The sequence below is a fragment of the Pogona vitticeps genome, chromosome 11 (genome assembly GCF_051106095.1).
Source record: "Pogona vitticeps strain Pit_001003342236 chromosome 11, PviZW2.1, whole genome shotgun sequence".
NCBI lineage: Eukaryota > Metazoa > Chordata > Lepidosauria > Squamata > Agamidae > Pogona > Pogona vitticeps.
Window position 1 is genome coordinate 25,970,284 of NC_135793.1, and position 20,323 is coordinate 25,990,606.

Below are 20,323 nucleotides of genomic sequence, written 5' to 3' on the forward strand. Positions count from 1 at the left end.
ACGACTGAAGCGCAGATAAAAGTTATAGAAAACAGACTAAGAAACCAACAGGAATCAAGAGTTTTGTAGCACCTTAGAAGCCAACACTTTTTTATTTCATGGACTGCAATGAAGGCCATGGGCTGCAATTCACAAAAGCTAATGCCACATCACGCTACTTAGTCTTTAAGATGCCACAGGATGCTTGGTTTCATGGCCAACCGAGCACCGCAACCACCCCCTGGAAATGGAAGCAAAAGGCCAAGACTTGAAAATACACCTCTGAACTTCAAGCTGGCTCCCTCCGTCCACCTGTTCCCTCCCTCCCTCCAGTGTTTCCAAGGGCTTGCAGCCCCCCCCCCCAAGCTCTGGCACCCCTTCCAGGCCATCCCAAGGGCTCACAGAAGGCAGCCCTCCTGCAATGACTCCCAAGCTGAACCCCCAAATGTTGCCTCAACGCCAGGACCTACCTTATAAGTAAGACACACCTTGACAGGAGGGGGAGGGCAGCCCCTTTGCCAGGAAGGCCAGCCTGAGGCAAAGCCCCCCCCCTCACAGTCCCACCTGTCTGCAGGCCCAGGGGGACGACAATGTCCAGAATCCCCCAGCCAGCATCCTGGGAGTGGTCGTCCCCAAGACAAGCAACCTGCTTTCCAAGCTCTGTCCCGGGCAAGCCCCAGGGATCCACGCAGTCACAGACCCCGCCGCCCCCTCCCCAGCTGCCAGGCTCCCTCGGCCTCGACCAACCCCCCCTCCCCAACTCAACGCGGCTCCTTCCACACCTGGAATTGGGCGGCGCGGGGGAGGCAGACAAGCCCCCAGCCTGGAAGTCAGGCGGCCCCGCCCAAGCCACGGGGGAGGGGGGGTCGGCGGAGGGGAAAGCCAGGCAAGCCCCCGCCCTGCTTTGCTTGGCCCCCTCGCAGCCCCTCCCTCCCTCCTTCCCTCCTGGGAGGCCGGAGGCCCACGAAAGAGAGGGAGCCCCTGGGCAGGTGCAGAGCGCCGTCCTCCACCGGGGCGGCTCCCCTGCCGGCAGTGACCCGGCGCCCCGCAACCCCTGCCTCCTCGCCCGCCCGCCCGCCCGTCCGGCTGCCGGTCCCTCGGGGAGAGCTGCTGCCCCGTCAGAAGGGGGCCTCGAGGCGCCCCGGAGGGAACCCCCTCCCGCTTCCGCCGCCCCAGACAAGCAGATCCCCCCCCCGTGGCTCCCCGACCCTCACCTCTGGCTCTGGGCTGGCCCGGCGGCGGGGGAGTCGGGGAAGCAGAAGCAGAGGTCCCCGCTGCCTCCTGCGCTGTTAGGCCTCGAAGCCTCGGCCTCGCGTGAACCCCTCGCCCGGCGCGGGTGCCGCCCCTTTCAGCCTCGCCCGGCGCGGGACGGCCTAGCCCTCCGAAGCACCTCGAGACAGTCACGTGAACCCGCCTGCTGCTCGGGCCGCTCCCCTCCTCGCCTGGGCCGCGGTCAGGTGACTGGTAACTGCCTCGACCACAGAAGGTGGGCGGGCTAGAGCGTCCCCCTGTTGCGAGGGAAGCCGCGGGAACCATGTCTCTCTTAAGAGCCTGGTCGGCGGCAGCGCCCCCAGCGCCAAGGAGGAGTCAGTGCCACGGCGTTGCGCTGCGGGGGTCGGATTAGGCGCCGGCACCGGCTCGGGAGAACCCGCGTTCGGTCCCAGCCCACGACCCTTCGGTGGCGGCGTGTCTTACGTCGGAGGGGGCTCTACGCGTCCCTTGGAGCAAACGCTACCCGGCTCCACGGGGCTTCTCTTCCCCCCCACCCCACCCCACCCCACCCCCCCGGCCAGCATCCCCCTGCAGAGGTTGCGCTGGCTGGGCTTGAGGGCCGGGAAGGGAAGCCTTTACGGGGCGTCGTTGCGCCAGGAACGTCCGTCCCCCGTGCCAGGCGCTGCCCCTCGCTCGCCCAACCTGCCTCCCTCCAGGCGTGTAGGGCTGCAAATGGCAGCATCAATGGCTGGGGATGTTGGGAGTTGTAGTCCGCCAGGGAGGCGGGTTGGAGGCACCTGGGTGCCGCCCCGGACCCCCCCCCCCCCGAGGCCGAGAGGGACCCCCTGCTACTGCTGCTGCTGCTGCTCCCGGGCGCCCGTGGGAGGTGCGGGGAAGGCGCCCCCGTGGGCACCCGGCGCACCCGCGTCAAGCCCCGGGGGGAAGCCCTAGAGCAGTGGCGGGCGTCGGAACCCTTAGTGACCCGGAGCCTTTCAGGCCACCCCCCTCCTGAACGAGGTAGGGGCTTCCCCCTGGGGGGGGGTCGGAGAGGACTAGTAAGAGATTCCGTTTGTGGACGGCCCTGCTCGAAGTGTGACTTCAGATGGCCGATGGTGCGGGGAGCGGTGAAGTCAGCGGAGCCCCCTGTCCAAGGGGGGCTCCTCTCGAGTAAGCGCTGGTGGGGTTGCACGGTGATCCCCCCTTTCTCCCTATTAGGATCTGCATTTGGTAATCCCACCCTCCTTAGCGTTTTAAGCCCACCTGAACCGACAGACCCGAAAGGGGCTTAGCCTTCCTCAGAGCAGGAGCGAAGCCCCGCCAGCTCAGAGCGAAGGGATGCGATGCCCGCTCGCCGCCCGCCTCTCTCTCTCCACCGGCGGACAACCAGTCGCCACGAAGGGGTGGACGACACCCCACCCACACACACGCACACACACACACCCCTGCTGCCCCCCCCCCCTTGCTAGCAACTTCTCTTTGGGACCGGGAGCTCCTTCCCTGGAGGCTTTGGCGTTGTCTGTTTGACCCCAAAGAACCGATGCCCGCCTTTCTCCCGATATCATTCGGGCATCGGGGCTCGGAAGGCGGTAGTTCCCGTTTTCTTTGAGATGCCGGACGAACAGATACAATGTAGCAAGAATAAATACAATGTAGCAATGGGGCGCTAGAAATACCCGCAGAAAAACATCGATTGTCTTCATGGCTTCCCATATGGTCTAGCGGTTAGGATTCCTGGTTTTCACCCAGGCGGCCCGGGTTCGACTCCCGGTATGGGAACAGTCTGAATTTTGTTTTTTCCTGTCCTGCGCCAACTCGAGTAAACATTCAACTTTTGCTTTAATGGAAAAATTAAGGAGAGCCGAAGCCTTTCAATAAAAAGTTACTCGGTTTGGGAGGCATGATTTTCACCCGCTTCGGAAGTGATTCTATGCTCCCCGAAAAGACAGCTCAAGATCCCCACGGTTGCAGAGGACGCCTCTGCCCGTCAGGAGGTGCTGTTACGCTCTTTTCCCCCTCCTGACAGGGAGCGGAGCGCTCGCACCCTTTGCCAAGCAAAGCACCGCGTTTGGGACCGCGAGGGCTTCGGGGTGGGTGGGATTCCTCCCTCCGCTTCGGGTCCACTCCCAAGTCAGTCCTCTCGAATTCCGTGGGGCCGCCCACAAACGGAATCTCGGGCTGGGATGCGCATTCACACGAGCAGCTGGACTCGCCCCACCATCCCCAAGTCCTTTGGTCCAGCAACTCCGTGTGATGCCGACTCCGCCGCCTCTCCAGCGGGGAAAGGGGGCCTTATCCTGAGCCGACAAGATCAGATGGTGGAAAAAGTACTTCTTGGGACTAAAACTGCCGGCTGGGGGAATCCGGGAGCTTTCGTCCGAAGAAGTGAGGGTTTTTGTAGGCGGGAGAAAAGGAGGTGGTGAATGCAGCCTTGGGAGTAACAGGAAGGAGCCCTGGGGGATCAGGCGCAAAGTCCAGCGGGCCAGCATCTGCTCCCACACTGGCTCGCCAGCCGTCACAAGGCAACAGCATCGTCCGCCTCGCCTCTCTCGGGAAAGGTCCTGCAGGAGGCGATAAGTAACTGGGGTGTGCCCCCCCCGCCCTCCTCCAGTAGCCACGGAGGCTACTCATCCCCAAGAATTCGCCGGGTCCCCGTCCCCAAACATCCCAGCGGCGGCCCTAAACCGTCCCCCTTGTTTTGCTCAGCGGCCGCTTTGCTTGAAGGGACCTCCGGCCCATAAACCGCGTAAACCAGTCGCGACACCAGAAAGCGGGGCATGTGACTCGCCTTTCCTTTCCGTTACCCCAGAGGTCCGGCAAGAGGTCGGGGTAGGAGAGAGGCGATCTCCTGGTTCCTTTGAGGACGGACGTGCTCCTCTTTCGGAGGCCACCTAGGCTAACAATGTCAAGAACCATTTGAAGCCCATGGACGTCGCCATTCCTTGTGGCGGGGAGTTCCACGAGTTTCTTCTAGGCGGCGCGGCGCATGCAGCGGAAGGAAGGCCACTTTTTAGCCTCCAAGCCTCGACCCTTCGTGGTTTTATTACTCAAGTCATAAAACACGGCAGCATATGTGAGCGACGCACCGGGGAGGGGGGAATACAGCAGGGGCTGCCCAGATCTGCCTGCAAAGAGAGCCTCCCCATCCCCCGGACTCTGCACGTGCTCAGAGGCACCTTCACTGAACTTCGCCCTGCTGCTCGGGCTCGAGTCTCCTCGCCCCACTCACAACCCCCCCTCCCCGAAAGCGGCCTCTGCCCTCCTTAGGGACTAGTAGCCCAGCGAGCCTGTCCATGCGCCGAAAACCCCTCGCAGGGTTGTGGCAAGTTCGCCGGGGAAGTCCACCCGCGGCGCTCGGCGATTGGCTGCCTGAGCGCATCGGGGGCGTGGCCTAGAAAATAAAATCGATCCGCGCCCTAAGTTGGGTCATTATTACGGTCCTGGGCGATTCTGGAGTTTTTACCTCCTTTGGAAGCCTAAGAAGTGCGGCACGGAAGAGGGGGAAGGAAGGAAGGGAGGGAGGAATCCCGTGGCCAGCAGCAGACCAGCATCGATGGAGACCGGAGCTGCGAACGAGACAGGTCAGAGCCGCCTCTTTCCTCCCATTCCTGTTCTGCATGCGCGTCTGTATGTATGGGGTACACGTGTTCGCACAGGGAATGCTAGAGACCGTTCTTCTTCAGGAATGTTAACCTTTTGTGTATTTGCTGGTTAACTTCAAATCATCCCTTAAGCATTCCTGTTAACGTTCTGTGCGTTTCAGGGGATCTTGCGCGGGGCGGGGCGGGGAGGGGCGGCGCGGGGGGGCCAGCGTTCAGACCCGCCCGTTCTGGTCCTCAAAAACTGCCCCGGGAAAACCTGACCGAAATTAGGACTCGTCCCTCCTCATACCGGGTCAAAACTTGCTCGGTTGATCAATTTGAATGAACTGACAATAAGGGTCCCAGCAAAACATCCCCCCTTTTTCTTCTTGGCCCCACATGGCTGGGGGGCTGAAGCCTTCCCTGAGTCCTGAGCCCCCTCTGTCTTGGGGGGCCCTTGTCGGGCTACTGTGGGATCCCTCGCCCTGGCAGCCCCTCCCCGCTCAAACCCCGGGCTCCTTCGTGGGGAAAATACCAACCCGTGACCGCTGGTCAGTAAGACTAGATGCCCCCCCCCAAGAGCAGGCATCACCCTCTAGGCTTCTTGGGCAGCCAAAATTGGGACCACTGCCAGATTCCCTCCCCCCCCCCATGCCCGCAGCAACCCCTGGCAAATGAAGATAGTGGGCGTGGTGGTGGGTCCCACCCTTCAGCATCCCTGGAGCAAGCCATTATCTGCATCGGGTGTCTTTCATGTTTTGTGTCTTAAATATGTGTGTGCGTGTGTGTGTTTGTGTGTGTGTGTGTGTGAGAAAACATCTCTTATTGAAGGCTAGGCTCCCTTTGCCCTGTGATCTGAGTAGGAGGCAATTAATTCATCCAGGCAAGCCTCTCTCCCGCACTGCTTCAGAGCCATTTGGGGTTGACAGATTCATAGGTATTGCTTTCCCCGCTTCTCATATGCCTGGGGGGGGGAAGCAAAAACGGGCCCCAGGGCATGTGGGAAGTAGCGCCCTAAAGTGAGTCCCCGTGTCCGGACGATAAAGAAGACAAGGACCTCATTGGAAGAACCGAATGTTTGTATACGGCGGGGGTGTTGCGCTCGAGGGTCTTTTGCACACTCACACACACACACACACACACCCTGGGCAAGAGAAGGGTCTTGAGGGCTGGCCCTAACTTTCCGCTGCCCCGGCGACCCAGGGGGCTCCAGCCGGTCCCGTCGAGAGAGACGCCGCGAGGCAGGCTGGAGGTCCTCGTTCCTTTCCAACGGGCGAAGGGAGACGACAAACGGAAGGTGGTCGGGGACACTCCATCATCACCCCGCTGGAAGGACAGGGACCGGTGAAAGGCCCTCCGGTGCCTGGGCAGGCCCCCCTCCCACCCTAGACGGACACCGAAAGGAGGGGAGGGAAAGCGAAGCTCAGGCCCCCAGAGAAGGGGTCGGTCCCTCGCTCGCACCCTGGTAGCCGCTCTACTGAACTCGGCACAAAGCTTGGCCCGGGTTTTAGGGGGAAACCGCTTCTCGGGGCTCGTGGCGGGGATCCTGTGCAGGGGGGGGGCTCCGTGACCCGCCGACAAGCGTCTGCCTGCCTCCTCCCCCCCCCCAGCTTGCCTGCTTCATGTCAAAGCATCCTCACGTTGGCCTTGAAACCGTTTCTCTGATCGTGTGACGTAGAGAGGACGCCCCAAACAGGAGGCGATGGTGATGCAGGCAAAGCTCCGGATGATGACGATTCCCTCTTTGGCTTGATTAGGGACGCAGGCTTAGAAGCCTAGAAGGTGTGTGTGTGTGTGGGGGGGGCGGCCAGGCAGACACGGATCCCCATCACGCCCGGGGGGTAGGTGGGTGGGAGGCAGACGATGCTTCCTCACCTCTGCCCTCTGAGATGGGCTCGGTGGGCCCTCGGTCCTCCCGGTGTGAAACAGCAGCTGCTTTCGTTCTTCTTGAAGCCTCCCACCCCCTGGGCCACCTTGTGCGTTGGGGACACTCCCCGGGCCTGATCGCTGCTTCTGCTCTCACAGCAGCCCTGGAAGGCAGGAAGGCAGGCAGGCAGAGGGTGACTGTTCTGGAGGGGGCTTGTCCTGCCTGCCCTATGGCGGGCAATCACGTTTTTCGTGCTGCCTTGGATTTGTGACGTTTTGGCTGATGTGATTCATTCTCTGTTTTATTAACCTCATTGTTTGGTTGACTTCCCTTTCTGTGTGATTTTATTGTTTGCTGTCCAGAATAGTGCCTTGCACTGATGGGATGGTATTTTATTTATTTATTTTATTATCTTTATAGACAAATAGTCTACTCTGGGCAGTATAAAAACCTATCAGATAAATAAATAAACCTGGGGCCTGGTTGGCCCCATAGAGGAGCCCGGGGGTTCAGCATGCCCATCATCACGCGTGTCTCTACCCCCAATGCAGTGCTGTCCGCTGATTACCTGGAGGATTTCCTGTTGGAGTTTGACCAAGTGGTCCAGGACTTTGAGAAGGGCCAGCCTTCTCAGTATGAGCAGTATCTGGAGGCGCTCAAGAGGAAGACCTCTGCCAGCATGTACGACAGTGGGATCGATGACTCAGAAAGTGAGTGCCTCGTTCTTTCCGTTACAGAAACCGAGACGGGGGAGGCAGGGAGTCTCGCGTCATGCCATCGCTTTCTGCATGTTCCCCTAGTTTTCCGACTCTCTGGCAGAAGCTGCTCGTTGCAGGTACAGCCTTCTTTCCACTCCCAGCTTTCTTTAGGCCACAAGAAGAACTGAGGCACAAGATCCTCCACGGCCCTTGGCGGATCTAACCTTCAGCAGCCAACAAGCCTAAGGCAGCTGTTCAGGCAACTGCTGGCTGGCTGTGTTGCCATCTGTGGCTTTACTCCCCCCCACCAACCTTCACCGCTGGGGGCGGGGGTGGGGGCTCTGTCCTGGGCCACCAAAGGGGACCCGAAGCTGCCTGGCATGCAGAGATGATGGCTTTGCACCCGCACTGGCTCTGGCCCTGTCTTCCAAAAGTCCAGGCAGCGGATCTGGAAAACAGTTCTCTGATTCACTGCAGTGGGGTCGATGCGCTTGGACTGCTGGCATGGCCAGCAACGGCCTCGTCTCCCTGTTTCTGTGGCTGGGCGGCTGAACTGACCCGAGAGGCAGAGCAGCAAAAGGCCCTCCAGGGCAAGTGCAAAGGACCCAAATCTGTACAAATGACTCTGGCAAGAGAGACAGAGATCCTGCACACCACTCTCTCCCGCCCCCCGCCCCCCGCATCCTTGAATGCAATTGCAAGAAATCCTATAAGGAGTCCTGTACCTCCCTTTCAAGGCTCCCTTTCCCTAAAGGCAGGGCCGGCTCAACCCTCCGGTCCTTGTAGAGCAGCTGACTCGTGGTTACCGGGAAGGAGTTCTTTTTTCAGAACAGGACAAGATGTCTTGGGTCCTGCCAGGGCTGGACCAAATGTGTCCTGTGGCTGTTCTTGGCGTCATCCGCCCGGGAGACACAGGAAACATCAGCCGGCCCACCCTTTCCCCCATTGTTAATAGAGGATGATGATGAGGGTCTGCTTTGAACCTCCTCGTGGCTGCATCTGCATGTGTGTGTGCGCTTTATTTATTTATGCATACATGCCTGCATACATACTGTACATACCCTACTTTTCTCCTTAAAAAGAACCCAAGGTTACTTAAAGATGCTATTTAAAGATGAAAGCAATGAGTATACAAAGGTGGCTTACCTCATTGAGAAGACAATGGTTAAAAGTTAAAAACAAAGGATCAAACAAAAACCACTCTGAGAAACAGGGAAGAAAAGCAATACTGAGAACACATTCAAAGCAGGAAGGCCTAACAGTCCATTTAAAACTCCCAGCTAGTCATTCCATCTGCCTACCAGCTCCATCTCCCTTGAATGGCCAGGGTTCCATCCTGCAGAGTCCTGGGACATACAGTTTGGGCTAGGGGAGTTATCTCTGGGTGAGGTGCTTGGGATTCCCTCCTCTCCTTCCAAGGAGACCCTAAGAACTCTCCAGTGGAAAACTCTGTGTTTCCTTCCCCCCCGCCCCCCAAACTGCAAACTGGACAGGACGGAGCCATGGCAGTGTTCCAACTGGTATCAGACTGGGATAACCAACTAACGTAGACGCGCTGTTTGCCTTGCACGGTGAGCTCCTGATCTTGTCCTTGTTGTGACTCACCGCTGGGGTAGCCAACAGGTGTTCTGTTTAAGCAGCACCACCACCAGCTAAACCTTGCGCCAGGAAACCTTGCTTGCTTGCTCGTTCTGGTCTCCAGCTCCTGGCCCTGGAGAGGTGCACAGCTCTGGTGGTAAGGGATTCTTGGTTTCACCTGCAGGCAACGGCGCGTCTCTGGGCAGTAGCCTGAACACCAGTGAGGAAGACCTCAACACGTCACCCCCTGCGATGGCTTCCTGCTCCAGAGGTGAGGCTGGGTGAGGGACGGGAAGTGCCCTGCAGGGTCTACTCTTGGGAAAGCCAAGCACTGCCCTGAGCCCCCCCCCCCAAGCCCCAGGAAGCATGACAGCAACCTTTTTGGCCCAGCAGCCAAATTCAGTGGTGGAGAAGTTCTGAGGGGGGTGGACAATCCTTACCTTTGGAAGAGGCGCCTCAGAGGCCCCTGAAAAGGGGAGGGGGCAATCCATGCAATGGGGGAGAAGCACCCACACTGGGTGGGTGTCCTGAAACAGGGGTGTGTCCACCACGGAGCCCCAGAGGGGATGATGGGGATCCCGGAAGGCCTGGATTGGCCCCAACTCTGCCCCTGAGCGAAAGAGAGGAGCTGCTGGAGATCAAAGTGAGTGGGCTGGGCTTTCCCCCCCTGCATCTGGGGGGGGGAGGAGGCTAGACTATTTTTGGAGTCCTCCATCATCATCATCAGATGTTCTGATGCCTTCAAAATGCACATCTCTGTGTGATGAGACAGGGAACGGTGGTGTCATGAAATCAGTGGGTTGTCTCTCTCAGGCAGCGGGACAACAGGGCTCCTTCCGGCTGGGGTGGGAAGGGACACCTGGACTGCCTTTCAGGCAAGATCGGGCAAAGCCTAGGGAAGATGAAGAATGGTCACGGAAAAAGTAACTTTAGCTGAAGAGTTTTCCCACAGCCTCTGAACGGACCTCCCCGTCTTTGTGAGGGAATTGTTTGACTCTCCAGTTCGATGCTTTCAGGGTCCAGCTGGCAAGCTCATAACGTTGTCCCTCTTTGTGTCGTAGCCAAGCTGGGAGACACCCAGGAGTTGGAGGAATTCATTGCCGACCTGGACAAGGCGCTGGCGGGTAAGGGTTAGGGCCGACGGGCCGTTGTGCCTCCCCATTGACCACAATGGGGAGGCGGGCATCTGTTTTCGTTATGCTTCACTGAAACACGGAGATGGGCAAAACCCTGGACATGGTCTGTGCAGGAAGGATGGATGTGTGTCTCTCTGTGAGAAGTGGAGGGCATGGTGGACCTTGGGTGAAATCCTGGCCAGAGGGAGGAGAGGGGGAGAAGGTTTGCGTGCTTTCTATTTGGACTGACCACTTTTCTCCTTCCATTCCCCTACAGAGATGTGAGCCACTCTGTTCTCCTCTGCTCCAGATCGGTGTCCAGACGGAAGGCTCACCCAGACTGCTGCCGCACCTCTTACCATCCCACCCTACAGCCTGGCCAGGCCAGCCTCAGCCAACGTCAGACCCACCCCAGCCCATCTGAGGCCACCCCCCCACCCCCGGCCGTTCTGGATTCTACAACATGTATGGATTGCAGACGGTGCTTTCACTGGGCAGCCAGAGGTCAAGGCTTGCGCCTGCCCAGGGTGGGCTTTGGATCCTCACCACCGACCTCTGTGAAAGCAAGAAGCGAGCGGGATCCTTCTCGGGACCTTCCGTGGCCTGCGCTCTTAATTCCACCTGGTTGTTCTCGGGACTCTTGTGACAATCCTTAAAAAGCACCGACTTCTAAAACTGGAAAGAGGCATCTGTCTCTCTTCCCCCCCCCCCCCACATCCAAGGGTGGGGAAGCCACACGGTAGGAAGGTGATGGCTCTGAGCCCTTAGTCTCTGGAGATGGGGGTGGAGGACAGTGAGCCCAGAAAGCAGCTCTGTGGGCCCTCCTGCCCGGCTGCTCTCTTCCGTCCGGCGGGACAAGCTAAACTCCGAGGAAAGGCAGCCAAAGCAAGCCTTGCCCAACCTCCTCTCTCGGCCGCAAGCCTAGGAACTGGGTCTGGAAACATGCCTTGGGCGTGACTGTGCATGGAAGCGCATGTGCTGCAGCACATGGACACGAAGTGTCTTGGATGTGTCCAGGCTGCCCCGTGGCTTTTCAGGGGGGCAAGAGGGCTGCATCTCGGCTCTCTCCGGGGACATGAAGGACAAAGGGCCATGCTGGGCTACATGCGCATGCCTGTTATGCACACCCTTCCCTCCAAGCTGCCGTGACTGGAACGAACCACGGGCCTCTCCCCTCCCTGGGGCTGGATTTTAATGTATATATTGTAGAAGAGTAAAGTTGCATCTGTCCCATTATTATGTTTGTACATGTAACTATTTAAATAAATGGAGCTTTTGCAGAGAATTTGACCCTATGTGTAGCTCACTTCCACACTCTGCGCAGACACCTCCATGGGACTGTAGAATGTTATCACAGAGTCATACGAACTGCCGAGGGGGCTAAGCGGCACGTGGGTCATCGCTGCCTGCTCAATGCAAGAATCTGCGTGCCCACATCCTTGGTTCTCAGTTGGCCGTCTGCTAGACCCGCAGAAATGGGACTCTGTAAGGAGGGGGTTGAGGATGGGGGGTCTTCAAGAGAAAAACATGGCTGAGACCTTACTGCAGATGTTTTGAACAGGGAGAGGGGTGAGTCCAAAGTCTCCTGCCATCACATTGGGTTTCTGATTTATATTTACACTCCACCTTTCCACTAAAAGAATCCTGCTCAAGGTGGCTACAAAACCTTATTAAAACAAGTTGTAAATGGATGTTTAGAAAGGTTTTAAAAAGGAGCAAAAATTAAACTAGTCAAAGCAATTAAAATAATTACAGTAATGAGTAAAATGATTTTTTAAAAAGTCTGGTGTGAGGAGCTACAATTCCATAGCCTTCCGAAAAGAAACAGAAGGGTGACTGGCAGGGAGGGGATCCGTGTCCCAGAGGAAATGTGGAAGAAGAAGGTGGTCTCTGGTGCTGGAGTTGGAGCACAGATTTCTGGCTTACAGGAAAGCCTCTGCAGCTCACAGGGGAGAAGAAGGTTCTGCTGAGCAGCCAGAGAAGGTGGCAGTGGAAGGGGGGGGGCAGCCTGTCTGGAAGGACCAGGCTTGGGAAGGGGCTGGGGGGCTGGCAGCCTGTCTGGAAGGAGGGGGTGACTGTGCAGCACTTCTTCCCAGCCTCAGCCGGAGCAGGCCTGCAAAACCTTCAGCCTAGCAATGCTTGCCTTGAGGTCAGCCACTTCCTTGCCGGCTGCCACGAAGGCGGCCTGTCTTTCCAAACAGCATCTCCGGCTCATCATGAGAGCAGCCACGTGAGCGAAGCACATACTCAGCAGACAGCGGAAAAAAACCCCAAGGGGGCCGAGTGAGGGCTGGACCGCTTTTTAGGGAGAACCCCTGGGCTGAGCCTGCATTGCCTCCTTGCCTGCTCTCTCTCTCTCTCTCTCTCTCTCTCTCTCTCTCATTCTCTCTCTCATTCTCTCTCTCTCTGGCTTTTGCCAACCTCAGGGGACCAACCCTGGCAAAGCTGCCTAGTAGGCTCCCTCTTTGCCAGTGGGGGTGGGTGGGTGGATGGAATCATAACATCAGTGAGAAGGAATGAGTTGCAAGCAATGCCTTTTCCTGTAACTAGTTACTTTGGGGAGAAAATAGGGCATAACAAAATTATATTTCCAAAATAATGTTAACAAATATGAAAGAAATTACTTTATTGCTGCCATGAGGAATGTCTTCCTGTTCTTTCAAAAGTTTTGGGGACATTTTGACAGGAATGTTTCAAGTTGTTCATGCTATTCATTTGCTAGTCATTTATGTTCCCTCTTCCACCGCCCTAAAGGAAAAAAGAGGAACAAAAATGGGGGGGGAGAGGGGGGGTGCAGAAAGTAGCAGAAAGGCTATTTTAAGGAGGCATGACAGTACAGTATATTACTTTTCAAACATGTTAATGAGTAATGGAAGTAAATAACTTTTCAGAAGAAACTTTCCAAGCCCTGCTTCCACCAGGGAATTGCAGGTCCATGCAGATACTGAACAGTCTTATGAATCCGTGCTTGCCAATGTCAGGTTTTTTAGATTACCACTTCATATTTGGGAAGGTTTGTCCCAAAATGTAAGGTTCCCAAATGTGGTGTCAAAGGCATAATCCTGGCAGCTCTTCCTTTGGACTTCCTCACCTCTAAACCTGGCACCTTTCATCGCAATGGGATCGTGCTCCTTCTCATTCATTCTTTTTCATTTTTTCTTCTGGTTCAGGTGCAGCTCCTGGTCGTGCAGGAGGTCTGGGGGGGGGGGGTCTTCTGGACGTAACTGAGTTGGACTGCTAGGCTTCTAAGCTCCAGAAAGTCACCAGTCAACTTGCTTCCCCAGCACCTACAGGCTTAGAGCCCAGCCTTCCTTTCCTCCGGCGGTTTGTGGCCATGCCATGGTCATCTGAAGCCACGTGTGGGATGGGGAACATGGCTTCCAAGGCAGCACGTGACTGCAGCACATGGAAGGAGATGGCTGGGTGGTACAGCCCCATCAGGTTTCGTGGTTTCTACTCCCAGTCGAAGTACGTTGCTTAGCATCTGTTTCTAGCTCCGTTGCTGTTTTGCTCTTCTCGGCTCTGCAGTTTGGAAGGGGAAGGAAGGAAGTGGCTTATAGGAGGGCTGTCGTGTTTACGCTTTCTAGAAGGCTCCTCCACTTTTCATGCCTGCCTGATTTTGCATCCGTTAATCAGCCAACATTAGCTGACTGCCATTCTGGCCCCTGCTCTGCAGCCGGTCATAGTGCGGGAGGGGGGGTGGAGAAGGGTGGAGGCAGAGCAACCTCTGCACAAAGAGCCACCCAACCTATAGGGAGAAGCTGCCTCCGAAAACCTTACCCTGCTGCTGCTGCGGCCGTGGCTACTGCTCTGCTTGCCCAGGCATTCAGAAGCATCGTGCTCTTTAGTTAGCTTACAGTGCTGTTCTTCAGCTTTAAGTTTGTTTTTATTGTTTCATCATTCATTTGCTTGTGTTTTATGTTGCATTCACACGCCAGTTAATTTTGTTTTCTATGCATCTCACACTCTGTCTTGATATGCAAGGATAAATCAGCCATAAAAGGGACAAATTCATTCAGTAAATAAATAAGTCCCAGATAAATAGAATTCCCTTTCCTGGCAACCCCACTCCAGTCAGCTGCTGCCTCCCCCCCCCCCCAGCCACATTCTTCAGGAGCTCAGCCAGATGATGTAACTCTGCGAGTCAGACTTAAAGATGGCTTTCTCCCTGGTTTTGGCCTGGCTTAGTCACTGACCACATGCTCCATCCTGTCGGGCCAACAGAGCAGCTCGTTGTCCCTGACCGCCCAGCTCAATAAGCGGAGCACATGTGCGACCACGTCAGAAAATGTGGCCCTTCATGGCGTTTGGGAAGGGGCTCCATGACAGGCACTGACTGACTTGCATTGGCATCGATGCCTCTGCCGGGCGGCCCCTCCCGCTGAAAGCAAGCCCACCCCTTGGCAGCGTTCCTGTGGGGCCAGGGCACCCCAGGGCCAAAGGAGGAGAAGGCAAGGGCTGGGGAGGGACCTGGGCTGCTGTCGCATTGCAAGTGGAGCAGGGAGAGAAGGGCACGAGGGACCGATCAGCCCTTCTGCAAGGGTGGGGGGGGGAGTGGGGGGGATCCCTTGCCAGGTGCATGACAGCAGCAGCCTCTTCTTGCCTATGGGGAAACAAGGCAGGTCTTCTGAGAATTACCCAGTGGAACTGACTTCTGTGACTTCCCTGGAAAGGAGAAGAGAAACTATGGTGCTGGGCCAGGCTTTCCCCTTTCATATCACACCGTTCCTTTTTTTTTTTCTTAGGCAGAACTTCCCCCGCCAGTGACAGGGAATGTGACCAGAGAGGGGGACCCACAGGGCTCCCACCCTAGCCCCGCCATGAATGCATTCCCCACCAGGCTGGCCATTCCCAGGACGGCAGTGAGGTCACCCCGGTGAGCCTTGTCCCTGGGATGGGTGACACACCGAGGTGGGGGCAAAGGGGGCCAAAGAACACAGCCCTCCGTCACCAAGCACCTTCTCTGGTCACAAGGCCCTGGGGAGAGTTCCATTTTGAAAGTAATGAGTGAGCCAAGCAGTCCAGTCACTTTCTGAAGGACTGTTTTAGAAGTGATTTTGACAGCTTTTTCCTTTTAAACACTCCAATGTATATGAAAGGGGAATAAGCAGCATGTGTATCGCTGCAATTTCAAAGAAAAGAGGTTCAGTTCACAAGATCTAATCAGGCCTGGGGAATGTGAACTCTGCTTCTTCACCATTTCCAGCATCCGCCCTTCCAGCAGTGCCCACGTTTGGCCGAGAAAAGAGGGAGCAGCAACAAACATCATCGTGCAAGCTTTTAATAACATGTTTTAGGATAGTCTTTCCCCAGACTGAAGTTTACCAGATGTCCTGGACTACAAGTCCCCACCCAGCAATCCGATTGTAGGATTTGCAGACCTCTGGAAGATGCCAACTTGGGAGAGGCAAAGGTAAACCCCCCAGGGGCACTTTGGAAGAGGCCAGCAACAAGATGCACCCCTTTGGAGGCCGTGGCACTGCCAGAATGCCATTTTCCCTCTTGATCCCATGGCTTCTAAGAATAAAGATTGACACAACAGCAGCTTAATATGTTAAAAAAAATAGGTTGCTTTTTCCAATGTGGTCATGGAAGGATGAGGTTTTAGAGCTCATTAATCTGTTCACCCTTTCTTTTTCCTTTTCTTTTTCTTTTTGGGTCTACTAAGATTCCAGTCACTGGAGACAGGAGTTGAGGCCCGGCTGCCCCTTCCCCTTACCCACATGTGGCAATAGTCTTTCCCCGCACTACTTGGAGCCCCCCACCCTCTGTATAGTGAAAGGATAGCCAGCACATAATGTTTGGTTTGTGGTGGCCAAAGGTCTGTATTGCCTGTGTGACTAATTCTGAGTGTTCTTCACATGAAAACATAGGCTGATCCCACCATTAAGAGCAACTTCTTGCTAGCCCTACTGGAAGGGGGGCTCGGGAGGGGAAAGGCAGGTGATGCTGCAGACGTGCCAACTGGGAGGCTTTGAGGAGCCACCTGGGACTCCCTGGAGGGCTGGCTGTGGGGCTGGAGAAACAAGCAAGCCAGGGCTGATTGCAGAGAGATAAAAGCCAGCTCTTAGCCAGAACAGTCTACTATGTCCTCTGGCAAAAGACAGAGGATTTCAGAGGTGGAGGGGTTTCCTTGAGAGTGGATGCAGAATCACAGGGCTGGGAGAGACCGTCACCCCCCAAAGGGCATCTTGTCCGATCGACCGCCAACGCAGCCGATGCATGGCTGGAGCGTCCCTGTCAGGAGGACACCACCTTCTGAGAGACTTCCCTCCAGAGAATGGGTTCTTCTCCTTGTTCTCTTCCAGAGGAGGATGACCTCACCTACGAAGCATCCCAGACACTGGGTTCCCCCCCCCACCGCCCGCCTGCCGGGTCACTTCCCCGCATTGTTCCTCGGCCCTTGGGCAGGGCCGTCCGGGTGGTGGGGCTGCCATAAAGATCAGCCTAGATACTTTGCAGGGAGGGTGGGATGGAGCAACCCATGCTTGGGACTGTTCTCAGTGCCTCTCCTCCAGCGGGGCCACCTTTCCCAACAGACATACAGAGGTGGCTCCAGGCCCAAGAGGAGAAGCCTCCCCCCCCACACACTGCTGCCCACGCTTGGCCTCCCGTCCTCTTGGGAAGCCGGTCCTAGTCCTGACCTTAAGGAGACACGCTGGGACTCCCTGGACTCTGTGCCGGGTGGCCGTCTTTTCCTGGTGCAGTTCCAGCTCCCCAGCAGCCCACCACCTTCTGCCCAGTTTCTCCCCTTCCCCAATGAAGGGTTTCCTGCATGCGCACACATGTGAGAAACCGTTGACACTGAAGCCACTGAAGCCACTGGCAACCTCCCGAAAGCCAAAGTTCGGCTGCGAGGGTTAGGCAGGGCCTCACTTGCGTAAGGGGCTCCACTTTCCCAGACACAACCACCCCCACCCACCACCCTGGCATTGTTCTCTAGCCGGGATACTGAAGTATGAAGAGAGTGCTTTTGCCCTCAGTGAATCCAGCAGAAGGATGACTCACAATGCCAGCCCGGGGTTGGCATCCAACTTCTGGGTCGCCAGGTGCCTCCAGGTGAGCTCACCAGCAGCACCTGGAAAAGATACCCAGCCTCACTGTCAGTCCCTCCCTTTCTCCCAGCCCTGCTTCCCCCACCCCCAAAATTTGTTGAATGTCTTTCAGAACCCACATTGAGCCAGTGGCCCCCAATATACTGCGTCTTGTGGCTATGAGTTCCAGAAGGTAACCAACCAGTCAAGTGTTGCTCAGGCAGTTTCCACCCCAGGGAGAGCAAGGCTGGCATCCAAGCCTTGCAGAGAATTGCCGTGGGGAGAAATGGCAGTGAACCCTATAGCTCCCCGGGAATTCCCCATGGTCTCTGTCTCTCTGCGTGCCGAGACACCACATTTCCATTTCGGCATTTCCCCTTTGCGAAGCGTCTTCTCAGCAACGTGTAAACAAAGCGGGTGGCACCAGGGCAGGAAGCTGGGAATCATGTGGCCGAGTCTTATTTTTAAAATGACACAATAGGCAGATGTTATTCTCAGCATCGCTAGACTGTTTCCTAGAATACAAAGCCCCAACCAGCCAGTGAGGTGAAATGGTCTTAACCTGTCTGTCTTCCTCCCTCCAGAGGCGTCCCTATTGTTATCGGGAAGGCATTCAGGCTGGGCCGAGCCACTCCGGCCAGAAAGACCTGGAGCTCGCTAGTTTTTCTTTGGGACCCCCTTTTCCCACCTGGAATGGCTCCTGGTGGTGGAATTCCCCCACCCACCCTGCAGAAAGCTCTGAATATATACCCCGCCCTCCTCCCACAAAGGGTATTCAAAAACCCCAAAGGTATTAAAAACCTAATGAAAATGAAAGCCACTTAATCATAAAGCAAATTCCTTATACAAATGCCTTTAGTCTTTAACACCCTTTCCTGTTTGTGCTGCTTGGAAATAACCAGAGGTGTTACATCAGTAAAGTAACTTTAATCCTACTTGTTACCACTACTTTTGAAATGTAACTTCATTGTGCCCTGATTAGTGGAAATGTAACTAGTTGGTGGTAGCTGTGTGAGTTGTAAGTCCCTGCTTCTGAGCTCTGGGCAGAGCCATAGTGGGGGAGACCCCCCCCCAATAGGAACCAAACTAAGCCAGAAGGGAAGAAGTTCCTCCTCCGAGCCTCCTCCTTCTCCACCTCCACCTCCTCCTCCTGGCTTTTGACCAATCTGGACCTCAATGACTTTGCTTGCAGGCCCCTTGATCCTTGGCCCAAACGGTGTTTTGTTTTTGAACTCTTTCTGGTGACACATGTGAGTGAACCCAGCCACCCAGGACGGTGGCCTCATTCTCCCACAATGAGCTCATGACTCAGCGGGAAAGTGCCAGGAAGTGACGACAGGCAGTGAGTGAGTCGAGGTCCCAATTCACTCCCTCCAAGGGTGACCTCAACCTCCTGCAGGAGGGGAGCTGCGAAGGGGAGGGGACGGGAAGGGGAGAGGAGAGGAGGGGGTGCCCCTCTTGGGCTCTCTGGCAAGGCCGCTGCAGGGTTATTCTCGGACCGTCCTGGGCAGCCAGAGGCACCTTCCGGGCACAAGCGCCCCTGGAGTGAGGCATGCCTGATTGACCGATCCGGCTTATATCGCACCTTTCCCTCTCAAACTGGGACTGAAAAAGGGAGCCAAACAGAGAAAACAGAGAAAGGGACCACACTAAAGGATGGTTAAGCAAATGCTGGTAACATATGAAACGTAACAGCATGGAAAGCAACTTAAAAAGAGACTGGAATGTCCTCGACTGCCCGGCGTCAGGCAGCAACCTGACTTAGATGCTCCTCCAGCCCTCGTCGTCTTCGATTTGAGGGGTCAAGCATTGGGGGGGGGATGAGAAGGAAGGAGACCTCGGCCCTGAGGGGGGAGGCTGGAGAACTCGGGGGGGGGGGATGCCCTCCGCTAGTGGCAACAAGTCACGTCCGGACAGACCGCGGGTCTCACTCAGAATGACTGACTTGGGCAACTGACGTGGGGCAGTCGTGAGGGTGCTGGACCAGGAGTTGAAAGGCCTGGGTTCAAATCCCTACTCAGTCTCAAAGACCTTTGAGGTTCATCTTGGGACGACCACTCTCCCTTCTGCTGTGATCTCCCTCACAGGGGGAAAAGTGGGCTAGACGTGCAGTGACTAAGCGATCCATAAGCTCCACATGGACTCAAGAGAAGACATTGTTCTCAACAGAGCGAGAGAGACTGTCCTGGCAGTGGTGCGTCCAGCATAAATGGCCAAGGGGTCGGGGCAACCGCCCCCCCTTGCTAACAGCTCCCCCAGCTCCTCCAAGAACAGGCGCCAAGGGAAGGCTGAGCGATTCCCACCCTCCAACAGGCAAAGAGAAGCACTTCACGCCAGGAAAGAAGAGCCCGTCTGGCTCCATCTTGTGGTGGACAGCAGTTCCACAGGTGCATCCTTCAGCCACTATAGCTGAGATGCAAAACAGTGGTGGCAACCTGGAGGCCAACGCATTTTGTTGTGCCTGCTCTTCTGAAAGCTGCCACCCAGTTCATCCAGACATAGAGGTGTCCCTGCCCCTCCTTGAAACGGATGGAACTCAGCTGGGATCAACCTCTTTTTTTCACCACATGCATAAGAATAAATCAGGAGCGGATTGACTGTGGCCTTCCTGGTGTTTCTGGCCAGCATCCCCTTGTCTCTCACTATAAGTTAAGTTGGTGGGGGGGGGGTGCAGTTGTAGATCCACCCCAGGATAAATATTTAAGCATGTAATTCACAAACCAATCTAAGTCCAGTTAATTTCACAGGGGCGGGGGGCTTTACAATACTCACTATTCATTTTTCTTCACAGTGCACTTGCATTGCCCAGTGCTCTTGGTCTCATGCCATTATAACTGCCATGGACCTGGGAATCTATAGTTTAGGTTTTTTTAAGGGAAGGGTTGGAATAGATGGCTTTGCTCTGGTGCCCAGCCCTGGAATCCAGCAGAGAACCCCCACAGACTCCCAGGACTCTCTTCACACAATATGAAAGTTGCTGTTATGGAGAAGAAAAACTACAGAACAAGACTCCAAAGAGAAATAGCTGAGATAAAATATATACGCATGACAGATACCCATGTTAATGCATTAAATATTAGCCAAGGTTCTTAAGCCATTTCCAACTGTAATAATTATGTTATTGTCTGCTGCTATTTTCCTCCACCACTAACTAGATCCACCTTTTCAAGACAAGACTCTAAGGTAAAGTGTGTCATTCTCTGCGTGATGACACACACACGTTGCTCCTCCGTTGTGTCCTTTAATCATAGTTGCTGTTGGC

The 20,323-nt window shown here is 55.9% G+C and overlaps 1 protein-coding gene and 1 non-coding gene across 2 annotated transcripts; both read left to right on the forward strand.

The window, feature by feature from the left end:
* Positions 1 to 2,895: 2,895 nt before the first annotated feature.
* On the forward strand, positions 2,896 to 2,967 carry TRNAE-UUC (transfer RNA glutamic acid (anticodon UUC)). Its single transcript has one exon. It is a non-coding gene; the product is annotated as a tRNA-Glu (tRNA).
* Positions 2,968 to 4,608: 1,641 nt separating this feature from the next.
* Positions 4,609 to 11,312, forward strand: LOC110080176 (regulator of cell cycle RGCC). Its single transcript, XM_072981118.2, has 5 exons — positions 4,609 to 4,769; positions 7,188 to 7,346; positions 9,097 to 9,183; positions 9,974 to 10,036; positions 10,305 to 11,312. The coding sequence occupies exons 1-5, from the start codon at positions 4,742 to 4,744 to the stop codon at positions 10,310 to 10,312; spliced, it is 345 nt and encodes a 114-aa protein (XP_072837219.2). The 5' UTR covers positions 4,609 to 4,741; the 3' UTR covers positions 10,313 to 11,312.
* Positions 11,313 to 20,323: the final 9,011 nt, after the last annotated feature.